This window comes from Callospermophilus lateralis, chromosome 3 (assembly GCF_048772815.1).
Source record: "Callospermophilus lateralis isolate mCalLat2 chromosome 3, mCalLat2.hap1, whole genome shotgun sequence".
Classification (NCBI taxonomy): domain Eukaryota; kingdom Metazoa; phylum Chordata; class Mammalia; order Rodentia; family Sciuridae; genus Callospermophilus; species Callospermophilus lateralis.
Window position 1 is genome coordinate 46,845,389 of NC_135307.1, and position 25,420 is coordinate 46,870,808.

Genomic DNA, 25,420 nt, shown 5'->3' on the forward strand with positions numbered 1-25,420 from the left:
TGGTAGTCTGGAAGTCTGTGTGCAGGGACCAAGGCTATATTCCTTTTGGAATAATTAGTGAACCTTCACGCTATTAGTCTGTGGGTGAAGGTGGAACAAACAATGGAAATGCTGGCTCTACTAATATCAGACTAATGCATGAATATCAAAACAAGAGAGAAAAATCAGTGAAACCAAAATTGTTTCTTTAATATCATCAATAAATTGACAATTTTTAGCTAGATAAGAAAAAAAGACTTTACTAAAATCAAGAATGAAAGAAGGGACATCACTACATACATTACAGAAATAAACGGGTAAAGGGATACTATGAACAACTGTATGTGAACAAATCAAATGTGAGATTAAGAGTACAGTTTCCTAGAAAAACACAAATTACTAAAACTAACTTGAATAAGAGACTGAATATATGAATATATGAATACTTGTAACAAGACTTTGATTTAAACATTTGATTGGGAAGGAAGAAGTAAAAATATCCCCATTGCAAATAACATGATTTTATATATAGGAAATTCTAAAGAATTTACTAGAAAGATGTCTAAGCTAATAATGAGTTCACCAAGATTGGAGGATACAAAAATCTACCACATTTCTATATACTAACAGTAAACAAGCCAAGAAAAGGAAAAAAAATTCCTTATAACATCATCAAAAAGAATAAAATACTTAGGTATAAATTTAAAAAGCACAAAACATTCTGAAAACTACAAAGCATTGTTGAAATAAATTAAAGATCTAAATTTTAAAAAATTCATGGATTAAAAAACTTAATACTGATAAGATGACAGTATTCTCTAAATTGATCTACATATTCAATGCAATCCCAATAAGATCTGAGTTATCTATCTTGTAGGAACTGACAGGCTAATAATAAAAATTCATAGGAAAATGCAACAAACCCAGAATGGACAATCTTGAAAATGAACAGAGCTAGAGCACTCATACTTTATGATTTCAAAACTTGCTGCCGAAGAAATCAAAGCAATGTGTACTGACATATAATAAGAGCCACATATCCAAAAATAAACTCTTGTTTATGGTCAATTGCTTTTTGATAATGATACTAAAGGGGGAAAAAACTCTTTTCAACAAATGATGATGGAATAGCAGGTCTAAACCCACAAAAGCCTTAGAAGAAAATATGAGCTTGCATTAGGCAAGGTCTTCTTTTTAAAAATTTATTTATTTATTCTAATATGTTATAATGACAGAAGAATGCATTTCAATTCATAGTACACACAGAGTACATTTTTTCATTTCTCTGATTGTACACAAAGTAGAGTCAAACCATTCGTGTCTTCATACATGTCCCTTAGGGTAATGATGTCCATCTCATTTCCACCATCTTTCCTAACCCCATGCTCCTTCCCTTTCCCTCCCTCCCCTTTGCCCAATCCAAAGTTCCTCCATTCCTCCCATGCTCTCCCCTTACCCCCATTATGGATCAGTGTCCACATATCAGAGAAAACATTTGGCCTTTGTTTTTTAGGGATTGGCTTCTTTCACTTAGCATGTAGACAGAATAGAGGACACAGAGGCAAGGTCTTCTTAAATACAACACAAAAGAGAAAATAAAAATTAATCAAAATTAAACATTTTTGTATTATGGATGATACTATCAAGTAAGTGAAATGACAATCTACAGAATGACAGAAAATATTTGTAAATCATATCTTACATGGAACTTGTATCCAAAAATGTATACAGAATTCTTACAGTTAAATAGTAAAAAGGTAATTTTGTATTAGTTTCCTAAGACTTCTAAAACAAATTACACAAATTAGGTGGATTTAAACAATATTTATTCTTTCATTGTTCTGGAGGCTATTAGTTAAACCAAAGTGTTGACAGTGCCATGTTCCTCCAAAGGTTCCAGTAGAGAATTTTTCCTTGCCACTTCTTAGCCTCTAATGGTTGTTAACAATCCTCAGCATTCCTTAGCTTGTAGTTATATCATTGCAATTTCTGCCTCTACCTTCACATGGACATCTGTCCTATATGTGCATATGTCTGTGTGTCTTCAAATGGCCTTCTTATAGACACCAGTCATCAGATTAAAGGACAAATCTAATCTAGTATGACCTCATCTTAACTAATTACATCTGCAACCCTCTCTTCAAATTACAGTGAGGCTCTGGATAGACATGAAATTTTAAGGAGACACTATTCAACTCAGTGCAGATTTGAACAGACACTTTCCCAAATAAAATATATAAATGGCCAATAAGCACTGAAAAATGACATTATAAGTTATAACAGATATGTAAATCAAAATCACAACAAGATACAGCTTCGTATCCACTAAGATTAATATTAAAACACAGACAACAAGTGCTCTAGGATATGAAGAATGTAGAACACGCATACCTTTTTGATGGGTATATAAAATAGTGCAGCTACTATAGCACTGGCAGTTCCTCAAAATGTTAAAAGAGTTACTATAGAATCCATCAATTATGCTCCTAGGTATATACTCAGGGAAGTGAAATATGTTCAAGCCAAAAACTGTACAGGAAATGTTCACAGCAGTATTATTTATAACATTTAAAAAGTCAAACCAATGGGGCTGAGGCTGCAGCTCAGTGGGAGAGTGTTTACCTAGTATGTGTGAGGCACTGGGTTCGATTCTCAGCACCATATAAAAATAAAAATAAACAAAGGTACTCTGTCTATCTACAACTACAAAATTGTTTTTTTAAAAGTCAAATGAACTAAATGTCCATCAATCAATCAATGAAAAAACAAAATGTAGGATTATCCACAAAATGGAATATTATTTGATAACACAAAGAAATGAAGTACTTAGATGTGCTATAACGTGGATAAGCTTTTAAATCATCATGGTAAGTGAAAGCAGCTTCCACAAAAGACCATGTTTTGTTTGATTCCATTTATATGAAATTTCCAGAATAAGCAAATCTATAAAGACAGAAAATAGATTATTATTGTTTAAGGCCAAGGGACAAGGAATGGAGTTAAGGAGGAAATGGAAAGTAACTTGATAATGGACACCAGGTTTCTTTTCAGAGGGACTGAAATATTCTAAAATTAGAATATAATGATAGCTGTGCAGCTTTGTGAATTCACTGATAATATACTGGTTAATAATTATATTTCAATATTGGTTCATAAATTTTAACAAATGTACCCCACTAAGACAAGATACAAATAATAGGCAAAACTGAGCAGGGGGAGAAGAGGTAAGTGGAAACTTTGTACTTTCTAAATGGTATTTGTGTAAACCTAAAACTAATTTTAAAACATGCTTAAGTTAAATTAAGTTTAATTAATTAGGTAAGTTAAAGTGATGGTGTAGACTGAAAGAATTTTAGACCTGATGGTAAGGATACAAACTTATAGAAAGATAACTTCAGCAGAACCGTAGAGTTTGTAAAAGCTAGACCTGAGCTGAGCAAGATGGCAAGAAGAGGTGATTCCTTCCCCAAGGACTTGATCATCTAGTAACAAAGATAAATTATTTTGAAAGAGGAATCAGAATTGGGAATCCTTAAACTACATAGAGTTTTTGTATATAGCTCTTTTTTGGAAAAAAGTAAAAAGAATAACTAATAACAGTAATACTAATATTCAGTGTGATGTGTGCTGTTATAGATAAGTGATACAGGGTTCTGTGGCACATGGAAGTAGATAGTTTGGGAAAGTAAGTAGAAGGAGTTTAGGAAAGATAATTATCTACATCAAGAAAAACAAACAAACAAAAAATCCCACAAAACTACAATGAAAACAGGAATATAATAAAAATTATGATGTCAAGTATAAATATCTATTAGGAAAAATCTCAATAATACATATTTTGGAAAACAAACAAGAATGTTGATCCAAGAGTTACAAGACAGGGGTTGGGGATATAACTCAGTTGGTAGAGTACTTGCCTAACATTCACAAGGCTCTAGGTTCAATCCCCAGCACCACCAAAAGAGTTAAAAGACAAATAAGGATGAAGCAAACTGAAAGAAAACTTAGCAATTTTAATTTTTGTGAACTTTAAAAAATTTTTTTTCAGTTGTTGATGGATTTTTTTAAATTTATTTATATGCGGTACTGAGAATCAAACCCAGTGTCTCACACATGCTAGGCAAGCGCTCTACCACTAAGCCATAACCCCAGCCCAATTCTTCTGAACTTTAAAATTTTTTTTTAAAATTTCTTTTTCTAATCATTATACACGACAGCAGAATGCTCATCAATTCATTGTACACAAATGGAACACAATTTTTCACTTTTCAGGTTGTACACGTAGTAGGGTCACATCATTCATGCAACCCATACATGCACCTAGGGTAATAATGTCTGTCTCATTCTACCATCTTTGCCATCCCCATGCCCACTCCCCTTCCTTCCCTTCCCTCTGGCCAATCCAAAGTTCCTCCACTCATCCTACGCCTCCTTCCATTATGAATTACCATCTATTAAGCAACATTTAAGCTTACTTTATAAAGCTGGATATAACCTTAATTCTAAAAAAACATACAATGAACAGGATAAAAAAATAACTATAAAACCTGTGAAATTAATGGACTATTCCCTTACTCAAAAACAACAACAAAAAAACCTTTTAGGAAATCTAACACAATAGGAAGTCAAGAGACTAGGCAGGGTTTACTCAAAAAATGATAAATATTTTTATTATTAGCAATCTACTGATATTAAAACTTAATGTCAATTAATTAAGAAATCAAAATGATATGAATACCTGCATAGGGCCTGAAAAGTATTTCAATAATATTTAATACCTTTTCCTTATAAGAACCCCATAAGACAGACTACTTTCTTAGCATGATAAAAAATTATCTTTTTCAAAACAGAAAAAAAGGGTTTGTTTTTTTTTCCCATTACATCAGGAAAGACAAGCATGCTCACTGTTTACTATATTATTCAACACTATTCTGAAAGTTCTGGGCAGTGGAATAAGATAGATATAAGCAGGAACAGCCCTATTAGAAAAGAGATTATCTGTAGAAATTGATTGTATACCTAAACAAAATTTAAAGAGAGAAAACTATAAATTGTTTAAAATAAATAAGATAATTCACTAAAAATTTCAGATAATAGATGAATGAATATTAAAAACTAGAAAACTCAGAAGATATAATGGGAGAGATGTTCTATTAATAGCAACAGAGGGACTGGGGTTGTGGTTCAGCAATAGAGAGCACGTGTGAGGTGCTGGGTTTGATCCTCAGCACCACATAAAGATAAATAAAATAAAGGCATTGTGTCCAACTACAACTAAAAAAAATATATATATATATGTGTGTGTGTGTGTGTGTGTGTGTGTGTGTGTGTGTTTGAAAAGTAACAGCATAATTTTAATGTCTTTAGATGACTAAAAAGGCTAGAATATTGAAGAGAATAATAATACTGTGAGTAAAGGGGGGGACAGGTGAGGAAGATGACTATACCTATCAGATATTAAGAAACATTACCAAATTATAATAAATCACAGTGTAACACTTGTACAAAACAACCGAAAAATAAATAGAAATGAAGAGCTTTGAAGCTGACAGCTTAATATTTAATAAAAGAAATATCAAATTAATGGCAAAGGTATGGATCATTCAACAAATTATAGCAATAGACAACATTCAAGCTAGTTTCAGTTCCCATTCAATAATTTAAAATGTAATCCAGAAGAAATAAAGAATTATTAATGTAAAATAATTACCACCGCAACCAATTGAAGATCTACAAGGAAATCTAACAGACTGTTTGACTGATTTCAAAACAGAATTCTATAAGCACAACAAACATTCGAGAAAATCTAATGAAAAATATTGAGAGATATGACTACATAAAAAGGAAAAACCTTTATGTTTATCTCAAGTTGAAAACTGTAAACTGTAAAACTTTCACTATCAGTACAAAACTTTAAAACACATACACATATACATGCAGAGTATTGCCATTAAGAAATATTCTTAAATAGAAACAGAAAAGGGATGCTAAGAGAGAATTTAAAAACAGGTTCAAATTTTACCTAAATATATAAAAAAAAATCACTAGTAATAAACAAATAAAAATTACAAAACACTATTATCTGCCACTCAAGCTATAGATTGAAAAAACATAACTAATATCTTGTGCTGGCTAGGTTGAAGTTCTACAGGTGTTTTTAAGTGACAGTAGAGTTACAAATTATTACTTAATGGGAAGTAATTTTGTAACATATATGGCTGGAAGTAAGCTGTTGTGCTATGACTTAATAATTGTATTTATGCATCTATCTTGGAGCAAGAGACTGTAAATTTCCAGAAATCACAGAACTTGGTTTCATAAGAGATTATTGCTAAAGAATATCTAAAGGAGGAAAATGCTCACAATATAATAAAGTTAAAAAAGGGAATTAAGGGCTGGGGTTGTGGCTCAGTGTTAAAGCATTCACCTAGTAACATGCGAGGCCCTGGGTTTGATCCTCAGCACCACATTAAAATAAATAAAATAAAGGTATTGTGTCCAACTACAACTAAAAATTAAATATTTTTAAAAAAAGAAATTAATATATAACCCTATGATTCCAGTTTGGTTAAAAAAAAAAGTAAAAGAAAAAGTTGTTTGAAAAAAGAGTGAAAAAAAATTTTTTTTGTTAACAATAGTATTACAAATATATGGATATTTTTTGTTTTATATTTTCTATAATAACTAAAAAACAATTAAAATTATTTTAAATAGGTCATTTTGAGAAAAGTTAAAAACTTCACAACAAAAGCTGGTTAGAAATTATGAGAATATGATTATACTGATTGCATATTTCCATAAATTTGGTAGTAAAAGAGCATGAGAAGAATAAGACAGAGTTTGAAAAGATAATGATGGAGGAAAGTTTTCATTTTTGATTTGTTTAAAGACAGATAAGAAACATGTTTATGGTAAGAGGAGTTAGGCAGAAATACAAGTGAAAAAGGAGGTTACTTTTTTATTTTTTATTTTTGCAGTACTGGGGATTGAATCCAGAAGCACTCTACCACTGAGCGATGTCCCTATACCTTCTTACTTTTTATTTTGAGACAGAGCCTTGCTTAATTGCCCAGGCTGGTTTTAAACTTGTCATCCTCCTGCGTCAGCCTCTGGAGTAGGTAGGATTATAGGTGTGTACCACACACCTGGCTAAGATTACCTTTTAAAGAAGATCTTAAAACAGACAGAAGATGCAAAGCAGAGAAATATATGTAGAAGAAGAAAACAAGATGATTTTTCTGAAATAAATGTGAGGAAGATGGTTCAATATAGAAATTTTAAGGGAGAGAGGAACATGTAGAGCTGATTCATATGGGAAAGGCCCAACTCATCTTATTTACTTTGTGTTCCTGTCCAATTGTGATGTCACAGTGGGTGGCTAGTTTCAAGCTAGATTTTCAACCTATCAGAATCACTAGATTTAATTAATGAGAGATATGACTAATTTTATCAAAGCATGAGAAAAAAAATCTAAGGGCACTTTCCAGGTTCAATTAGATTTCTATGATTTAAAAGATGATTTTGAAATGCAAATAAAGTATAACTAATTATAAGATACCCCAAATTTTAATGCAATTCTAAATTTTCCTTAAAATTAATATATATTTCTAAGGTATAATGAAATACTTTCTCAGAAAGTACAATACATATAACTCAGAAAGTTATAACTCAACAATAAAGTATAAACTCCCTGTTTACAATATTATTCAAAGTATTATTCTAAATAGAGAATGAGAGTGGCTAATTATAAATGTGAAGATTTTTCAACAACTTACCACTGTCTTGAATCCAAGTTCCTAAGTTCTCTAAGTAGCTTTTCATTTTTCTTCAGGAGATGAAAGCTCCTCCTAAATAGAGAGATTTATAAACATTTTCATCACCTTTGAAGTGAATGACATGACAGTCCCGGAAATACTTTCCACTCTACTCATGCAACTTTTACACTTTTCTTGCCTTTTCATACTTCTAACACAAAGGAGAACAGACCCTAAAAAAAATGTAAAGAATATATGTCATTATTTCTACCAGGTCTTCATACATTTCTGTTAGTGGATCATATCTATTGACCACTTCAATCCTTCCTTGCAGATGCTTCCCAAACTCATATCCAGAAAAATGAATAAAAGTACTTGTAGGAATTTGCTTTCCTCCTTATTATATATATATATATATATATATATATATATATATATATATATATATACACATATGTATATATATATTAATATATATATATATTAATATATATGTGAATATATAGTGCAAATACATGTAAAATATATGTATATTCTTTTACACTATGAAAACTTATAATTTTTTTGCCAAATCTATTCTACAGATATTAAATATGTACACAAAAATCAATGCTTGCTGTGATAAATACAGATTCCCATCTTAAACTTTTCTCAGAGACAAGATATAGGTTATTCCACAGCAAGAGAACAGAATGCATTTATACAATAACTACATGATAATTATCCGTATGTAGACATATAAGACAAATTGTGTTTCTGATAAAAATGTGGCCTAGGCAGAGAATACTGCCTTCTAATAAATGGAGAAATTTAAATCAAGTAAGACTGTAAACACTCCATTTCAATGTTTTATATACATTTGGATTACTTTAAGATTTATTCAATGTCCAGTGATATCTAAGCTTCTTTCTCTTGCAATAAGTGGAAAAGAAATGACACATTAAATAGTGCTGCTTCTTTCCAGTTTCCTACAATTTTTTAAAAATACTTTTTTAGTTATCAATAGACATTTATTTATTTATATGTGGTGCTGAGGATTGAACTCAGTGCCTCACACATGCTAGGCAAGTGCTCTACAGCTAAGCCACAACTCCAGCCCTCCTACAGATTTTTATAGCATAAAAATTTAAAACTAGAGGTAGGAGATATAGCTCATATGAGAGTGCTTTTAGCATGTACAAGCTTTGGATTCAATCCCCAGCACCAAGGGAAAAAAAAAAAAAAAAACAGAAAGAAAGAAAGAAAAATAAAAAACCAAAAACAAATAAAAGCCAATTCCAACAAAACCTAAATGTATATTAATAATGCTTTATATTGACATAAAATCTTGGTGTTTTTGTGTTTTAATTCTTTCCACTACAAGAGGTGAGAATTATTCTTAATTTGTAGACTCTAACTTAGGTCATCTAAGTCCAATGCTTCTTTTCATTCAACTCTTACCTTAACGCTTGAATACATGTGTTTACAGTAAGCTGTTTTTCCTTTCTTTTTTTTTTGTTTTTGGTGCTGGGAATTGAACTCACAACCTCATGGATGCTAAGCATGCACTTTAATATTGAACTTTATTTCTAGCCATGCCTTTTTAAATAAGATCTTGTAACATGCATAAGAACACAAAACACTAAGAGAACAACAATAACAAAATCCAATTCCTTTCTTGATTTAATCCTGAATCTAGGATAATTTCCCTAATTCAAACCAAAAATGGTCAAACCACAGTTGGTCTAAAAAAAATTGTTGGGCTGGGTATAGTGGCACAGGCCTATACTCCCCAAAAGGTAGGAAGATCACAAGTTCAAGGTCAGTCTTGGCAATTTAGTAAGACCCTGTCTCAATAAAAAGAACTGGAGATGTAACTTAGTGGTAAAGTACCCTGGGTTTGATCCCCAGTATCACCAGCACTACCACCCAAAAAACAATAAACAAACATACAAAAACAAAACAAAAAAACAGAAGAAAAAAAAAAGAAATTGTTAGGCTAACATAATAACATGAAGGTTGAAAAAATATTTACTTTTAATCACATGAGCTATAATTTCTAAGTCAGACAGTTTTAGTAATCATTCTGAAAATGTTGATCGTTTACTCAATTAACTTTTTATCTTCCTGAATCCTGATAATAACTAAATGGTCTCCAAAAAATATGCCTACTGGTCAAAGACGTAATTAGTAGATAAAATTTAGTGAGGAAAAGAATGGAGACTAAAATTCTCAATCAGAAAGTTAATAAGACTAACATTAAAAAAAAAATAGAAAAAGGAAAAGTTTCTACTTCATTCTTACCGTTTGTCCCAGGAATTCATTCCCAATATACTAAGAAGCAATCTGCAATAATAAAATGCTGACTGAGGTTTTTGAGGTGTTGGTTCATCTTGTTCCACAGCTTTCATGTTTAAGTCATTAAAGTGCTTCTCAACAAATTCTTTTTCCTCAGTATGTTGCTTAAGGATAGCATTTATAACATCATTCTCCTGTTTTTCAGAAATGCACACAGGTTGTGGAGCAGGAATATTAAGTGAGATTCCAGTTCTCTGTAAGCACTCAGGACTAGTAATACCCAAATACTGTAAGAGTTCATCAAGAACATCTTCTTCATCTCTTATTGTATCCCAAGTTGGTACGGTTTCTCTAAATCTTTTAAACTGGAGGGCAAGTTCATCTTTCACTGTTATATCTTCTAAGCATTCATTAGATGTAGAAGGTTCTTCTGGCTTCTCTTGGTGAGACAATGAAAGTATGAAAGATGTAGGTTCTGATAAGCCACTTACAGGAGGTGGTCCATACAGTATGGCAGAATCCCAGGAATATTTTCCAGAGAGATCACGTACTATGATTCTGACATTTGAATTGGCCGAAGCAAGGCCAGCGGATAAACCTCCTCCAGGCATACTCTCCTCTGATCTGATCTGGATACAAGATACTAAGGTTGTATTGTTTAATACAAAGAACTGGATATTTGGACTCTCAAAGAGTTCAGGAGAAAGTTCAGTACTTTCACTGTAATGATTGTCATGATTTTCACAAACCTGACTTGTTAACATAGCAGGACCACCACTCATTGGATAATGACCCAAGTGATTTACCAGATGTGTAATAACAGTTCGAGCTGCAATAGAGATTAATCCTTGTTGCATTTGGGTTTTCACTAGAAATAAAAAATATAAATGAGTGGGAATACTGCTGTTTCCTAGAAGTCATAGAAATAATAAAATGTCACAACAAATATGTATTTCATTACATTCTTAAAATCACTCAAATATTTGAATAAATATTAATATTCATAACTTAGATTCTGTGTTTAGGAATGATGGTAATAAGAGAAGAAAAACAAAACTTCAAAAAGAATAGTTATTTTACAAGAAAGCCCTTTTTAAAAAAATATTTATTTCTTAGTTATAGTTGGGTACAATGCATTTTATTTATTTATTTTTTAAAATTTTTATGTGGTGCTGAGGATTGAACCCAGGGTCTCGCACATTCCAGGTGAGTGCTCTACCACTGAGCCACAACCCAGCCCCAAGGAAGCCCTTTTTGAAATTTTTGCTAATGAATTCATAATTTAAACCAAAGCTTTTAAATGTATATCACTTTTGAAGGATCAAAGTATTATAAATCAATCCCTTGAAATACTCTAAACACAAATTAAAAAGCCAATAAAATCTATCTTACTGATAAGTTTCTTATCTCATGAATAGATTCCAGATTCAGAGACACAGTTTACAGCACACTTTAAATGTCATTTAATTCTGGCTTTTACTGATGATGTAAAAGTGTTTCTGAGAAAAGTGATATTCCAATTAAACTTTAGGAGTCAGAATGAATTTAAACAGCAAGTCACTATAGCTAGTATATGCCAAGGAAATATTATTTTAAAGGCAAAAATAGGGGTTGTGGCTCAGTGGTAGAGCCTTTGCCTAGCACGTTCGAGGCCCTGGGTTTGATCCTCAGCACCACATAAAAATAAATAAATAAAATAAAGGTATTGTGTCCAACTACAACTAAAAACAAAAATTTAAAAAAGGCAAAAATATTTGATGAGCCCGTTTATGTATTATATTTTTCTAAGGAATCTTCTGGGTCAGTGTTGTCTAGTCTAGCAGTTAGTTATATGCAAAATAATTTTTTTCTTTCCTAAGTACATTAAGGAAAGCAAACAATGCACTTATGAGTAACTTTAAAAAGTTGAATGAAAGAATAAAATAAGAGAAATAATATAGTAGTTTGAGAGGCCTACACAGGCAAGAAACTTTATGTGAGGATTTAAAGAAGGGAGTTAACAAGGTTGACAAAGGACACACAGAGGACACAAAATAGATAACAACTTGTCAAAGCCAACTAGTTAAACACTGCTAGTGTGATTCTGTGATCAAAGGAGGGCTGATGCAAAAGCTAGATCTGGATTGAGTGGTGTCAGAAGAACTGATTTGACAGTTATCTTGATACTTTCCCATTGAAGAAGTGAGAGTAGAGTTGTTACTGCTAAAGATGTATTATTAATTCATGTTAGAAGAGATGCTTAGTTTTGTAATATTTCTGTGGGTATGGTTAGTGTTCTTGCCTCTATTTAGTTTTAGACATAATTATGGAGTGATTATGTGTATTATTCTACCACAGTCAGAGTAATCTTGCCTGATAATATTTTCTATTCTCTGAAAGTTAACCAGTTAGGAACACTAGAGCTGAGCTGTCAGAATAAATATTATTTAAAAGTATTCTGAACAGGCATAGTGGCACACACCTTGTAATCCCTGCTACTAGAAGGCTAAGGTAGGAAGATTTCAAGTTTGAGGCTGGCCTCAGAATCTTAGTGAGACCATATCTCAAAATTTAAAAACCTATAACATCTCTAGCAATTAGAGAAATGCAAATTAAAACTACACTGAGATGTCATTTCGCTCCAGTCAGAATGGCAATTATCAAGAATACAAGTAACAATAAATATTGGTGAGGATGTGGGGGAAGAGGTTCACTTGTACATTGCTGGTGGGACTGAAAACAGGTACAACCACTCTGAAAAGCAGTGCAGAGATTCTGCAGAAAATGTAGAATGGAACCACCATTTGACCCAGTTATTCCACTTCTCGGCATATACCCAAAGGACTTAAAATCAGCATACTATAGTGATGTAGCCACATCAAACTTTATAGCAGGTCAATTCACAATAGTTAAGTTATGGAACCAACCTAGGTACCCTTCAGTAGATGAGTGGATAAGAGAAAATGTGGTATATATATACACAATGGAATACTACTCAGCCTTAAGGAAGAATGAAATTATGGCATTTACTGGTAAATGGATAGAACTGGAGGCTATCATGCTAATTGAAAAAATCCCCCCATCCCCAAAACCCAAAGGCCAAATGTTCTCCCTGATATTTGGATGCTGACACACATCAGCATATGTGGGGTTTGGGGGAAAAATAGAAGTTCACTGGATTAGACAATGGGGAATGAATGGAAGAGGTGGTGGGAACAGGAAAGACAGTAGAATGAATCAGATATAACTTTCCTATGTACATATATGAATACACAACCAGTGAAATTTATCATCATGTACAACTGCAAAAATGGGATCCTAATTAGAATAAAGTGTACTCCATGTATACATAATGTCAAAATACATTCTACTGTCCCATATATCTAAAAAAACAAATTAAAAAAATTTAGCTATAGATGGACATAACTTGTTCTATTTATTTATTTTTATGTGGTGCTGACAAGTGCTCACATGTGCTAGACGAGCAATCTACTACTGACCCACTATCCGAGCCCCCCCAATTTTTTTAAAAGTTAAAAATCACACAGTGGCAGAGTACTCCTAGATTCAATTCCTAGTACTGTAAAACAAACAAATGAACAAGAATGTTCTGATTTATATAAAACAAAATCTCTAATTTTAAATATTTAATTTGATGACTTTCAATAATTGTATTACCACCAACATAATCAATACATAGAAAAATTACATCATCAAAAAAGAATAAATTTTATGTAAACTATACCTCAATAAGCTTAAAAAAAAAAAGATCTATTAGGTTGCCCATTGCTAGTATTTCTCAAAAAGAATACTCAATAAAGAATAGTGTCACATTTTTAAGGTTATAGCCCTTATGATCGGAACTAATACTGGTTTTAAGAAGAGAGTCCACAACTAAACCGCTGCTATGCCATTAATACTAACATGATCTTTTCCAACTTTGAAAAAGAAAAGTTTTTTTTTAAGTCTTTTTAAAATTTTAAAATGTTACTATCAAATATTTAATCTTCCATTATTGGTCAATTTTTTATATCTACATACATGTAAATATGAAAATTTGTTTCTTAGTATATGATCTATTTTTAAATTTATACTAGCTCTGAAAATCAGCCATTCAATACTAGAAGACAACACTAAATGATTAACCTTAATTTAATCCTCCATTTTCAAGACTGTCACTGGATAATGAGAACAGGGGTGGATTCAATTTAATGTCTGCTTTCCCTTCTCTAATTGTAACTTAGAATATAATTATTCTCCACAGCATCAGTGTCTAATCTAGCTAGTGTTCCTCATTTTGCACATGGTTCATAAAGGTAAGTGATTTACCTGCCTTAGTTTCACATCAGGGCTGGTCTTTTGCCTTCCAACTCTAATTTCTATACTACTTTCCCCTTTTGTTAAAATAACTTTTTCTTTGTAAGATATAGAATGATGAATTTAAAATGTATTTTTTCCTGTGTATAGAAACTTCATATAAAGTATTCCTTGGCATAAACACCAAATACATTTCTAGGATAAACTAAAAAAGTTCACCTAAATAAATCTAAATTGTGTTTAAATGGTAATAAAAATTAGAATAATTTAAAATTTTTTGATGTAGAAATTTTTTTTCTATACTTTATTCTCCCTTTTTTTCCCTATTGAGTGATATACATAAATGGATGACTCATTTTAAATAGTGAATCTTCTCTTCAGAACAAAAAAGTTTACATTCTTAACAAAGGAAAGAACAAAATTTAATAGAAATGATCACAGAAATGGATTCACAATTCCTGATTTTGGTTTGCTGTGATCATGAATAAATCAAAAACTCCCAGCCCCATTTTTCTATAAAAACAACACAGACTCATTTGTAAAAGTGAATTAAAAACTCATGTACAAAGCTGAACATAACAGACACAATAATTTTGAGCACATTATAAGTAAAATGCAATTTTTCTGAGTTCCTTTTTCAAACTTGCTTATAAATGCCAAGAATGAGCCAGCCTTTTCTCTAAAACAAACGCCAAAGCCCAGGTGCCAGTCCATCCTACACATCTTCTTTCCAAAGGAAGAGACAGTGGAAACGCAGTGTCAGAGCTTGTTCACAAATCTGTCATAATTATTAACATTGAAAACACTAAAAGGATTAACTTAAGATTCCAGATGTAGGTAAAATAATTGTTTCCCCTAAGTTGCACTCTAAATTCAGGATATATGCATATAGATGAAAGGTTAAAAATCTATTTGTTGATTTGGAAATTATATTTATTTAGACTTATTTTTGAGCTATAAAATATAGAACAGACATCTTTTATACTTATCTTACTAAGATATAAAGAAGACATGAAATTCTCTAATTTAGAAATTCAAAATGAAATTTTAAAATAACCAACTTTGTGAGAATATGCAAAATGAAGATATCGATGCTTCTAAGGCTTTATGTAACTAGCATTCATTTAAATAAGTCTATTCAGGGTTGTCTTTTCAGATTGTCAGATTAAACAAACCCTACAGCATTTGCAGCAAACCCATAATTACAGATTATTATGGCATACAAAAGCAGCAAGATATAAAAAGCTGCTGCAATTCACTGCGCTGTAATAGAACACGCAGAGGAAGTTAATTTTGGCAAAAGCTTTAAATATTAGCTTTTCATAATATGTATAGGTGAAACTATAATTAGGACAGAATGAATCCTTTGGAGCCTCCTTTCACTCTGACCCTGCAAATGATGACTTTTTGCTAATAAGACTACTGCCATTTGACAAAAAGCCAACTTCACTACCTTTCCTTATTCTTTAGTAAATTTAATAATTACAGCTACTCCTGCCAATAGTTCTCAAATCAGACTTGTTCAATCCAATACTGAGCTGATTAGGGACACTCTGTGTTTATAATTCATTGGCCAAAAAAGTACTTGAAGATGATGAAGCATGCCTTAGACAAGGGCACAATGATCAGTCATTTTCAAAGCATTACCTCCACCCCCCACCACAGCATGTAGTCACTACAGACCAGAGAATTACCTGCTGTTAGCTCATGGTTGTTCCTAAAAGATTATTCATTTATCTGGTCCTCAATACCTTTGAGGAACTCTAAAGGGAACAATTTAATACATTCAGAGAATAATATTTTATGGAGTATTTGGTATCAATATTAAGCCCATCTATTTACATCTTTTTCTCTGCTTCTTGTACAGTGACTGATATTGTACAGTAAAATTTGTATGAAACACATTAAAAACTTCCTTTTATATAAGTAAACTCCATTTACTGTACTGTTTAATAAATATGCTATCCTTTATCAAAACTTTATAATTTTACATCTGAAAAAAATGCAAAGAGCACTAAACTTTTCACAAAACTTTAAAATAAATGCCCTAATTTACAACGTCAAATCTAAAGAGATAAAAATTTTAAGTTGCTTATATCAATTACTGTCTATATTTTTTGCTATATTATACTGCCCAGTATATCTCTTTTATATCTGAATAATAATTTAAATCTTTTTAATATTTAAATTTAAATATTCCTATTTCACATGTTTATTTTTGTTCTAGACAAGCCAGTAGCAACTTATGGTCAAACCCCAAACTACAGCCTGAACTCTTTGACTTCTAACTTTGTATCTTCACTTTCATTGTATGTCATCAATCACTTATCATATTCACATCCTAGATATTTTAATCATTTATAACTATTCTACCTTTGAAAATCAAACTCTTCCTTTATTGCCTACCTGACTACAATCTCCCAGCTAGTGATTTCTCAACTGTGTTTTGTGGTCCTTTTATGGTCCATGTTTTATTAGTCATATGCAGAGCTTTAAAAAAACTCAGCAATCCTAGATTAATAAGTCAAAATCTCTATGGATGGGTTGGAAGCATCAATATTCTACTTAATACCAACTACATCTACTTTCTGACTTCCCAGATCACTCTTGATTTTTCCCAATTTATTAGTCACTTACTGGAAGCAGCTCATTCTTTACCAAGACTGAATTCCATAGCTAAACCATATACCAATATTCTGAAATGCATAGTTTCCTTGCATTTCGGTTACATCTACCTAACTAACTGTTGACTGGTGCAACCAAAAATTCTTGGTTTCCATTTTCTATTGGGCTCTCAATAAATCCTATGAAATTCCTAATTTATTTCCATCTTCTTTTTCTTTCTATTCCCAGAGGAATGGCTAATCTTATATATCAATACTTTTCAGCTCATCTCCTCAGGGACTTCACCATTAATGATACCCTTCCCACTTAACTCCTTCTCAGCTTAAATAAATTCAACTCTCTTCATTCTTAAAATTTCCTTAACCCAAATTATCCTTTAGTTTAATTCACTTTTTGGTTTATTTATTTATTTTATAAATTTTTGTACCAGGGATTGAACTCAGGGGCACTTAACCACTGAGCCATTTCCCAGCCCTTTTTTTGTATTTTATTTAGAGACAAGGTCTCACTGAGTTGCTTAATGGTCTCACTGAGTTGCTTAGGTCTTAAGTTACAGGGACTGGCTTTCAACTTGCGATCCTTGTGCCTCAGCCTCCCAAGCTGCTGGGATTATAGGCTGCATCACCGTACCCAGCACTTTTTTCTTTTTCTTTTCTTTCTTTTTTTTTTTTTTAAGTCAAGTTTCTTTAAAGAATACTTTTCATGGAATGGCTCCAACTTCCTTATCTTCTGCTTCAATCCACAGTCTTCCCCTTTTCCTCCTACTTCTCTGTTGAAACTGAAGCAGATATATATGCCAGTCCTTCTGATTTCGACAAAAGTACATTTAACACTACTGACCAGCCTTTTTTCTTCTTCTTTTTTAAAAAGCTATCTCCTCTATTAGTTTCTAAGAAATTATTCTCATAGTTTTCCTTCCTTTACAATGTTTTCTTCTCAGAATCCACACACAAAAACATATCTATATCTGTTAAGACCCAGATATGCATACACAAGTTATTTCCATTAAATATCTTCACACAGATATCCAAAAGATATTACAAACTAAACCACCAAAACTGTTCTCATTTTCTCTCCCAAACCTGTACTTTCTCTTATATTCTTGCTCTAGTTTGGAAAAAATCTAACCAATCTCCAAGTCAGAATCTAACCAGTCAGAAACCTAATATAGATTCCTCCTTTTCTCTAGCTTATCACAAAAGCCTTTTGACTTTACCTCCTAAGTATTCCTCAGATCTACTTTTCCTGTATATTTCTACTACCATTCTTTAGTAACTAAATGAAAAGTTTAGTATAAGCCTTCAGCAACTCTTGCTTGGCCATTGCAATAGTCTCATGAATGGTCTCTCTGCTTCTGCATTAACTATCCAATCAATCTAATATAGCAGGCATCAGCAATCTTTTTCTGTAAAGGGTCAGAGAGCAAATACTTTCAGTTTTGTGAGCCATATGATCTCTGTTGTTACTCAACACTGCTGTTATACAAAATAAACTCTGTAGAAATAATGTGCTTAAAAATGTTTTTGCTTACTGAGTTCACATGTACCAAGGACTGGGTAATGGGCTATACAGCAATAACCTTCTCAGTATTTGCATCAATTCTATAAGGGAAATAATATTATCTGCATTTTACAAATAAGGTAATAGTCACTTAGCAATTAAGTTAGAGTCAAAATTCAATACCAGGTCTGACTCCAAAGTTCTCTTATTCTATATAAATCCTGTATAAAATAAAAACTAAGAATAACTTGTCAGAAGCATAATGGAAAAACTATTACATATTAGTAATTGTGTATATGAACTTATTTCTTAATAAACATGTGCTATAATAACCAAGTTGTTTAGGTAAAACAATCACAAAGTGAGGGATATTCTCCTTTGCCATAATTTCCTCCCATGGCCTCAAATCATATTTCGTAAGAACCCAAGCAACAATATTGATATGAAAATTCATTTTACCTTCTGTTACTGGTTGGAGTTTAGAAGATCGTTCTGAATCAGGGGAGTGTAGAGGTTCAGGCTCTTTCAGACTTTCCAAATGCATAAAAGGATCATAATCTACAGATGCCAAATCAGAAAGGCTTATTGGAAAGTACTTTGGATTGGTAAAACACTGCGCTCCATAAACACACCCATGTAAAACCTAAAAAACAAGGGAAAAGAACATACCAAGGTTTACCTTTAAATGAAAATAAAGAAAGATAAAAGGAGAAAAACTGTTAAATGATAACCCAAGAGTTTGGCAAAATTTTTAAGGATTCTAAAAGTCAGGGCTTCAATCATGGTAAAGTTTAATATCTTTTTTAGAGCCAAAAGAACAAGTGAAATTTAAATAGTGATTCTTATAGTCAACACAGATCTAACTCCCTTAAAAAATTCTGTATGTGGCTCAGTGGTAGAGTGCTCGCCTGGCATGTATGAGGCACTGGGTTCGATCCTCAGCACCACATAAAAACAAAATAATGTGTCCACCTAAAACTAAAGATAAATAAATAAATATTTTTTAAAAAATTCTGTATGAAAACAATGGTGTCTTAGAAGGAAAAACTTTTAAATTATTTTGCTGTAGACTAAGTCTATAAGAAAATATCTAGATCTGAAACAATAAAATGTTATACTAAAATGTTGTGTCTGTAGTTTTTAAAAATCCTTAACAGATAAATAATATAGCAAGTAAAAAAGTTTACCTTATAAATGCAGTTGAGGACTGATTTTTCTGTTTTATCATTTTCTGTTCCTGTAGTATGTACTGGTTGGAGTAGTGTCTTTAGAGGTAAGGCCATGATCCAATCCAGAAGGCAGAGAAGTAAGGATACTACCAACTATAAGAACAATAACAACAAAATCATTACAATTTCAAACTTACAGGAGCTCCTCAATGATTCACCTTCTTATTTTTGGGTTTCCAAAATTTATTTAAGGAACCACCAATCCTATTAATGTTACCTGGACCTGATTTTTAAAATGTTGCCTATGAACATTATTGTGGGTTTTTCTTTCATATTTCAAGGAAAGCACAACAAAATCTTAAGCATAATAAGAACAGTAATGTTAAAATTGATGGATCCAAAAACCTTAAGTTTCAAAGACAACAGATATTCAGAATGGCTCAGAGAATGCTTATCCGGCATATGTGACACCCAAGATTCAATCCTGAGCCCTAGTGGGGGGGGGGGGGAAGACAAGACAAATCAATTAACTACACTTACCTAATTATACAAATACTAGTTAAAGGATTTGGTACATACATTTTATAATCACTTCCACTTTCTTCTTCTAATCCTGCCAGAAAGACTACTTTATACAACTTTTAATCTTACTCACTAAATGATTCACTAAATTAATCTTTTCACTGGATACTTGTAAACTATTGGATACTATAAACAACACTTTCATCCAAAACATGAAGCAAACTAGCACTATCCATTTTATTGGATAAAGAATCACAAATAATAGTAAGAAATAAATAAAGTGTCAAGAAATAAATTGACAATCGAATGTGACAATCAAGTGGCAATAAGAGATCTGCTGATATCTAGGGTTAAAGACCAACTAAAATTCAAGGAGTAATTCTGGCCTAAGTTGCCCAACATTTACTCCAAAAGAACAATAAGAAATATAAAACATTACAAAACTCATTCTTTCCATATAACCAGAAGACACAGAATACCTACACTTCAAATTCTCTGTTAAGTAGAAAAATATATAGCAAATCCCAGGAATTTTTTTCCTATTGCAGGCTTTCATGAAGAGGAACAGGGAAGTTTGGTAAAAACTGTAAGAAAAGACGGGAAGCAGCTGCAAACCTAAGACTGATCTATAACCAAGCCAGAAAGAAAAAGTCCATCCTAAGTATGAGAACAATGAAAAAGTATACAGGTATATCTAAGTATTGAGTAGAAAGAAGAGACTTAATAGTGCACACAAGAAAGGTAATGCTTTAAGGAGAGGAGAATGTTAAGAGCAAATGCCAACCTAGGCAATATAATAAACCCTCATCTTAAAACACACACACACACACACACAAAACAACAACAACAAAAAACCCCACCAAAAAACAAAAAACCCTCAGAGCCTCCAGGCAAAAAAGAAAAATAACTTACAAGGGTAAGAGAATAAGACTGGCATCAGATTTTTCACAAACAATATACAAAGTAAGGCCGCATTTAAAAAAACAAAACAAAATTTCAAGGAAAGCAAGTATGAGCCAAGGATTCCATATCTAGACAAACTGCTTTTCAAGTATCAACAAGGTTGACAGAAAATGTTTTATGTATTTAAGAGCTTGGAGAATTCTGTTCTCATGAGTCTATCTTGAAGAATAAAGATGAATTTTATCTAACCAAGAAGCTGACTGAGTAAACTTCAGCAAAAAACAAAACAAAACAAAAAACAAGTTATAAATCTCAGTTATAGTTGTAAGAATTAAAAAAAGAAAAAAATGTGGAGATAAGTATGGAAAAATAAAAATTTGTTATGATTTATTTCTATAAGTTATATGTAGAAATAAAATAGTCAAAACTTGAGGCAGATGAAAAAAGAGATGAACTCATTTATTAATGTATATGGTAAAAGATAGATAGGAGTTAACTTTTTCATTAAATAATTAAAAAAACCATTAAATAATCACAAACCAGATAGAATAAGGTTAAGTAAAAAGCAAGGTATGTGTGTGTTTATAAATAACCTCTAGAACAAAAGTGCAGTTTCCTAAATATCAAGAACTTAAAAACAAATCAGAAAAAAGAAAATGCATCATGCAGAGAAACACAGAAAATATAAGATAATATGCACAATAATGATGATGACAAAATAACAGAGGTGAGACCAAAAATGTAAGTCGTTTCAAAATGGGTTTAATTTGCTTAAGAGAGACAAAGACTTTCAGTTTGGCTTACAAATCAAGACCCAAGTATATTATATTCAAGGATAGAGTTAAACAAAAAGATTCAGAAATGCTAAAATTAAAGGGATTGAACAAAGGTATACCAAGCAATTAAAACAAAAAATTAAAATGCTAAAAGCTATAATTCAAAATGAAGATAAAGTATTTGTCACTATCTATGTATCAACACCTTACAAATTAAAACTATAAGCCACACAAGGAAATCAAGAAACTTCAAGTAGATTAGGGGAAAAAAAATACAAAAATATAAAAAATGTAAATGAATTTCTTGTTTTGGCTGGCATCCCATCCCCAAAATATCTAACAATGTATATGCAAATATTTTAAAATAAAAAAATATCCAAAATTAAAAACATTCCTGAGCTGGGTGTGGTGGCACATTCCTGTAATACAAGCAACTCCAAAGGCTGAGGCAGGAGAATCACAAGTTCAAGGCCAGTCTGGGCAACTTAGCAAGACACTGTCTCCGAATAAAAAATAGGATGTAACTCAGTGGTAAACCACCTCTGGGTTCAACAGCCAGTACCACAAACAACAAAACAAACAACCCTCCTAAAACAACAATAAAGAAAACCCACTTCGGTTCCTAAGCATTTCAGATAAGGAAAACTCAATCTCTATATGACTCTTTTAAAAATGAAGACTGTGTTTACCAAGAACTGTACAATCTGTCTAAGTGGAGTTTTAACTGGATATGAAGGGAACAAATTAAAACTTTTGAGGTAATCTAATGAAATAAGTGATTTGAAACACAGCAGAAATAACATGGCAAAAATAAAAGTGTAAAAGGTATGTAGTCCACACAACAAAGAAACTGGGACTAGGTACAGAAATATGAAACCTTCCAAATTGTACAAATTAATGGGAAAACCATAAGAAGTAAATAAAGCATACTTGAGATTTCATGCAATACAAGATGACTAAGAAGAGGTAATAACACTAATAACTGCAGAACAGAATTCAGGATTGGGATTGTCACAAGGAAAAGAAACAGAATAATTTTCAGAGTTTTTTTTTTTGTAATGGGGATTGAACCCAGTGTTGTTTAACCTCAGAGCCACATACCCATTCCCTTTTATTTTTTTATTTTGAGACACGGTCTCATTAAATTGCTTAGGTCCTTGCTAAATTGCTGAGGCTGGCTTTGAACTTGAGATCCTCCTGCCTCAGCCTCCCAAACTTCAGAGATTACAGGTGTGCACCACTAAGCCCAGAGTAGAGAAAAAATTAACAGAATCCAAAAGTAGCTTGTCTAACACAACTTTGTGCAATGATGGAGTTGTTGAGTATTTGAAATACGTAAATGTGGGATTAAATTTTCAATGTAAATTCTTAATTTAGTTCAATTCTAATGTAAAGCCACATGTGTTTAATACCTACCACAACAGGCAGCATAAATCTAGTCTCCATATATTATACATAACATCTAGTATATAACTGAACAACAGGAAAATGGAACTCAGGCAAGAGGAAAAACATTCAATAGGAAGAGACTCTGTGATGACCCAGATATAAGATTTAGTAAAGACTTTAAAATAATTATGATAAGTATGTTGAGTCTTCAAAAAAAAGATGCAAGTTACTGATAAAGAAATGTGGAATTCAATAAAAGCATGAAAACATTAAAAGACACCACAGAGAAACTCTAGAACTGATAAATACAATATCTGAAGTAATTAAAGGACCTCATAATGAATTTATAAAAGTAAATCCCATCTTGTAGAACTCTTTGGTGAACAGAGGAAATGTCTTCTCCTCTGTACCTATCTCTACGTATTTTACATACTTTGCTTACTAGAAATATCTTTATTTTCCACCAGAAACAATTTTACAAAATCAAGTGGCTCCCTTCAGAGGTAATGAATTCTTAAGAATTAATCTTCAGATATAATTTGGCAGGATATAGTAAAATAATTATAAGTGGACAGAACGTTCTCCAGGGTTCCTTACAACCCTGCGATTCAAAGATTTTATCAAATGGCCTGAAATTTAAACTAAAACATAATTTAGCTATACTTAAATAATAGGAAGACATATTTCACACTATAATTTACTGTGAACACAAGGTGAATTAATTCATATCGTGTAGTTACATATGACTTTGCAAAATTAACAAAATACAAGTATTTTAAACTAGAAGACCACATATTAAATATCAAAATTTAAATTACCCTTTTGTCCATTTCATATGATGAAGCTTCTGTGCTTGGCAAAAGGTGGGTGATAGTAGCTATTAGGATCTGTATGTGAAAATAAGTAAGTTCAAAATATGTTAATGATACATTTTAAAAATTAATTGTTATATGCTAAAGTGATATAAAACCTACTGCTGCAAATTTTTCCTAAATGTATTATTTAAATATATTACCCTAATATATACATTGCTTTTTTAGGGTAATTTATTTAATAAATAATCTTTTCAAGTACACTTACTTATCAATCATTTATAATCTTCATGTATAGAAGTTACATATATATTTTGCCAACTACACATAGTTTCATTCTATTCAATTATGAAAGTGGATCAATGCATATAAGTACACAATTATGTTCAAAAAAATCAGAAGATACAGATAAACAAAAAGATTTACAAAAATCATTGCAATCAATCAGATCAAGAAATTACTGTCTTTCCAGATCTTCCTATACAGGTTGAGCACTTCTAATTTTAAAATCCAAAAATGCTTCAAAATCCAAACCCACTGGAGTACTAATATGCACTCAAGAAACTATGTGTTTTGAAGCATTTCAAATTTTTGGATTAGGGATGCTCAATTGGCAAACTCTATGCAAATATTCCAAGTTCAAAAGAACTCTGAATCTGAAACACTTGGGGTCAGAAACAAATACATGCTTAAAAAAAATTTGTATCTTTTTCAATTTATGTATATTATACACATGAATCTAAAATAGGGAACATGAAGTAATAAAAAAAAGATATTATTAAAATGAGGCAAAAGAGATTATTAAGAAAATGCATCAGGGGCTGGGGATGTGGCTTATGGTCGAGTAACCCTGAGTTCAATCCCCAGTACCAAAAAAAAAAAAAAGTATTAGAATAAATTTTTATTATACTTTTATTGCATATTATATTTTTAAAGCTTACTGTTTCAATGAATTAAATAGAAGACTTTTTCTAAATATATATTAAGAACTCAAAAAGCTCAATAGCAAGAAAACAAATAACTCAATTACAAAATAAGCAAAACACCTGAATAGACATTCCTCAAAAGAAGGCCTATGAAAGGTCAAGTATATGAAAAAATGCTGAACATCACTACTTATCAGAGAATTGCTAATCAAAACCAGAATGAGGGCTGGGGCATAGCTCAGTGGAAAAATGTGTGCATAGCATTCACGAGGCTCTGAGTTAAATTTCTAGTACTAAACAAACAAAAAAATACATAATGGGATATCACCACACTCCAGTCAGAATGGCTATTATAAAAAGGCAGAGATAATGAATGTTGGTGAGGAGGTAGAAAAGGAGAATTTTTATACACTGATGGGAATGTAAATTAGTACAACCACTGTGAAAAACAGTACTAAAAATAGAAAACCAGGGTTGGGGCTGTAGCTCAGT

At 31.7% G+C, this 25,420-nt stretch overlaps 1 protein-coding gene across 6 annotated transcripts in view; it reads right to left on the reverse strand.

Annotated features, from left to right (window-relative positions):
* Window positions 1-25,420, reverse strand: part of Ralgapa1 (Ral GTPase activating protein catalytic subunit alpha 1) — a 236,119-nt gene that overhangs the window by 75,046 nt on the left and 135,653 nt on the right. For 5 of the 6 annotated variants that reach the window (XM_076850209.2, XM_076850208.2, XM_076850206.2 and 2 more), the window contains 5 exons: window positions 24,009-24,077; window positions 19,619-19,753; window positions 18,891-19,074; window positions 10,017-10,878; window positions 7,755-7,826 (listed from right to left, as the gene is read on the reverse strand). In XM_076850209.2, coding sequence (XP_076706324.1) covers window positions 7,755-7,826; window positions 10,017-10,878; window positions 18,891-19,074; window positions 19,619-19,753; window positions 24,009-24,077 — 1,322 coding nt within the window. Of the gene's footprint in view, window positions 1-7,754; window positions 7,827-7,871; window positions 7,967-10,016; window positions 10,879-18,890; window positions 19,075-19,618; window positions 19,754-24,008; window positions 24,078-25,420 lie in introns of those variants that run through there. The other variant, XM_076850205.2, reaches the window with a different exon arrangement.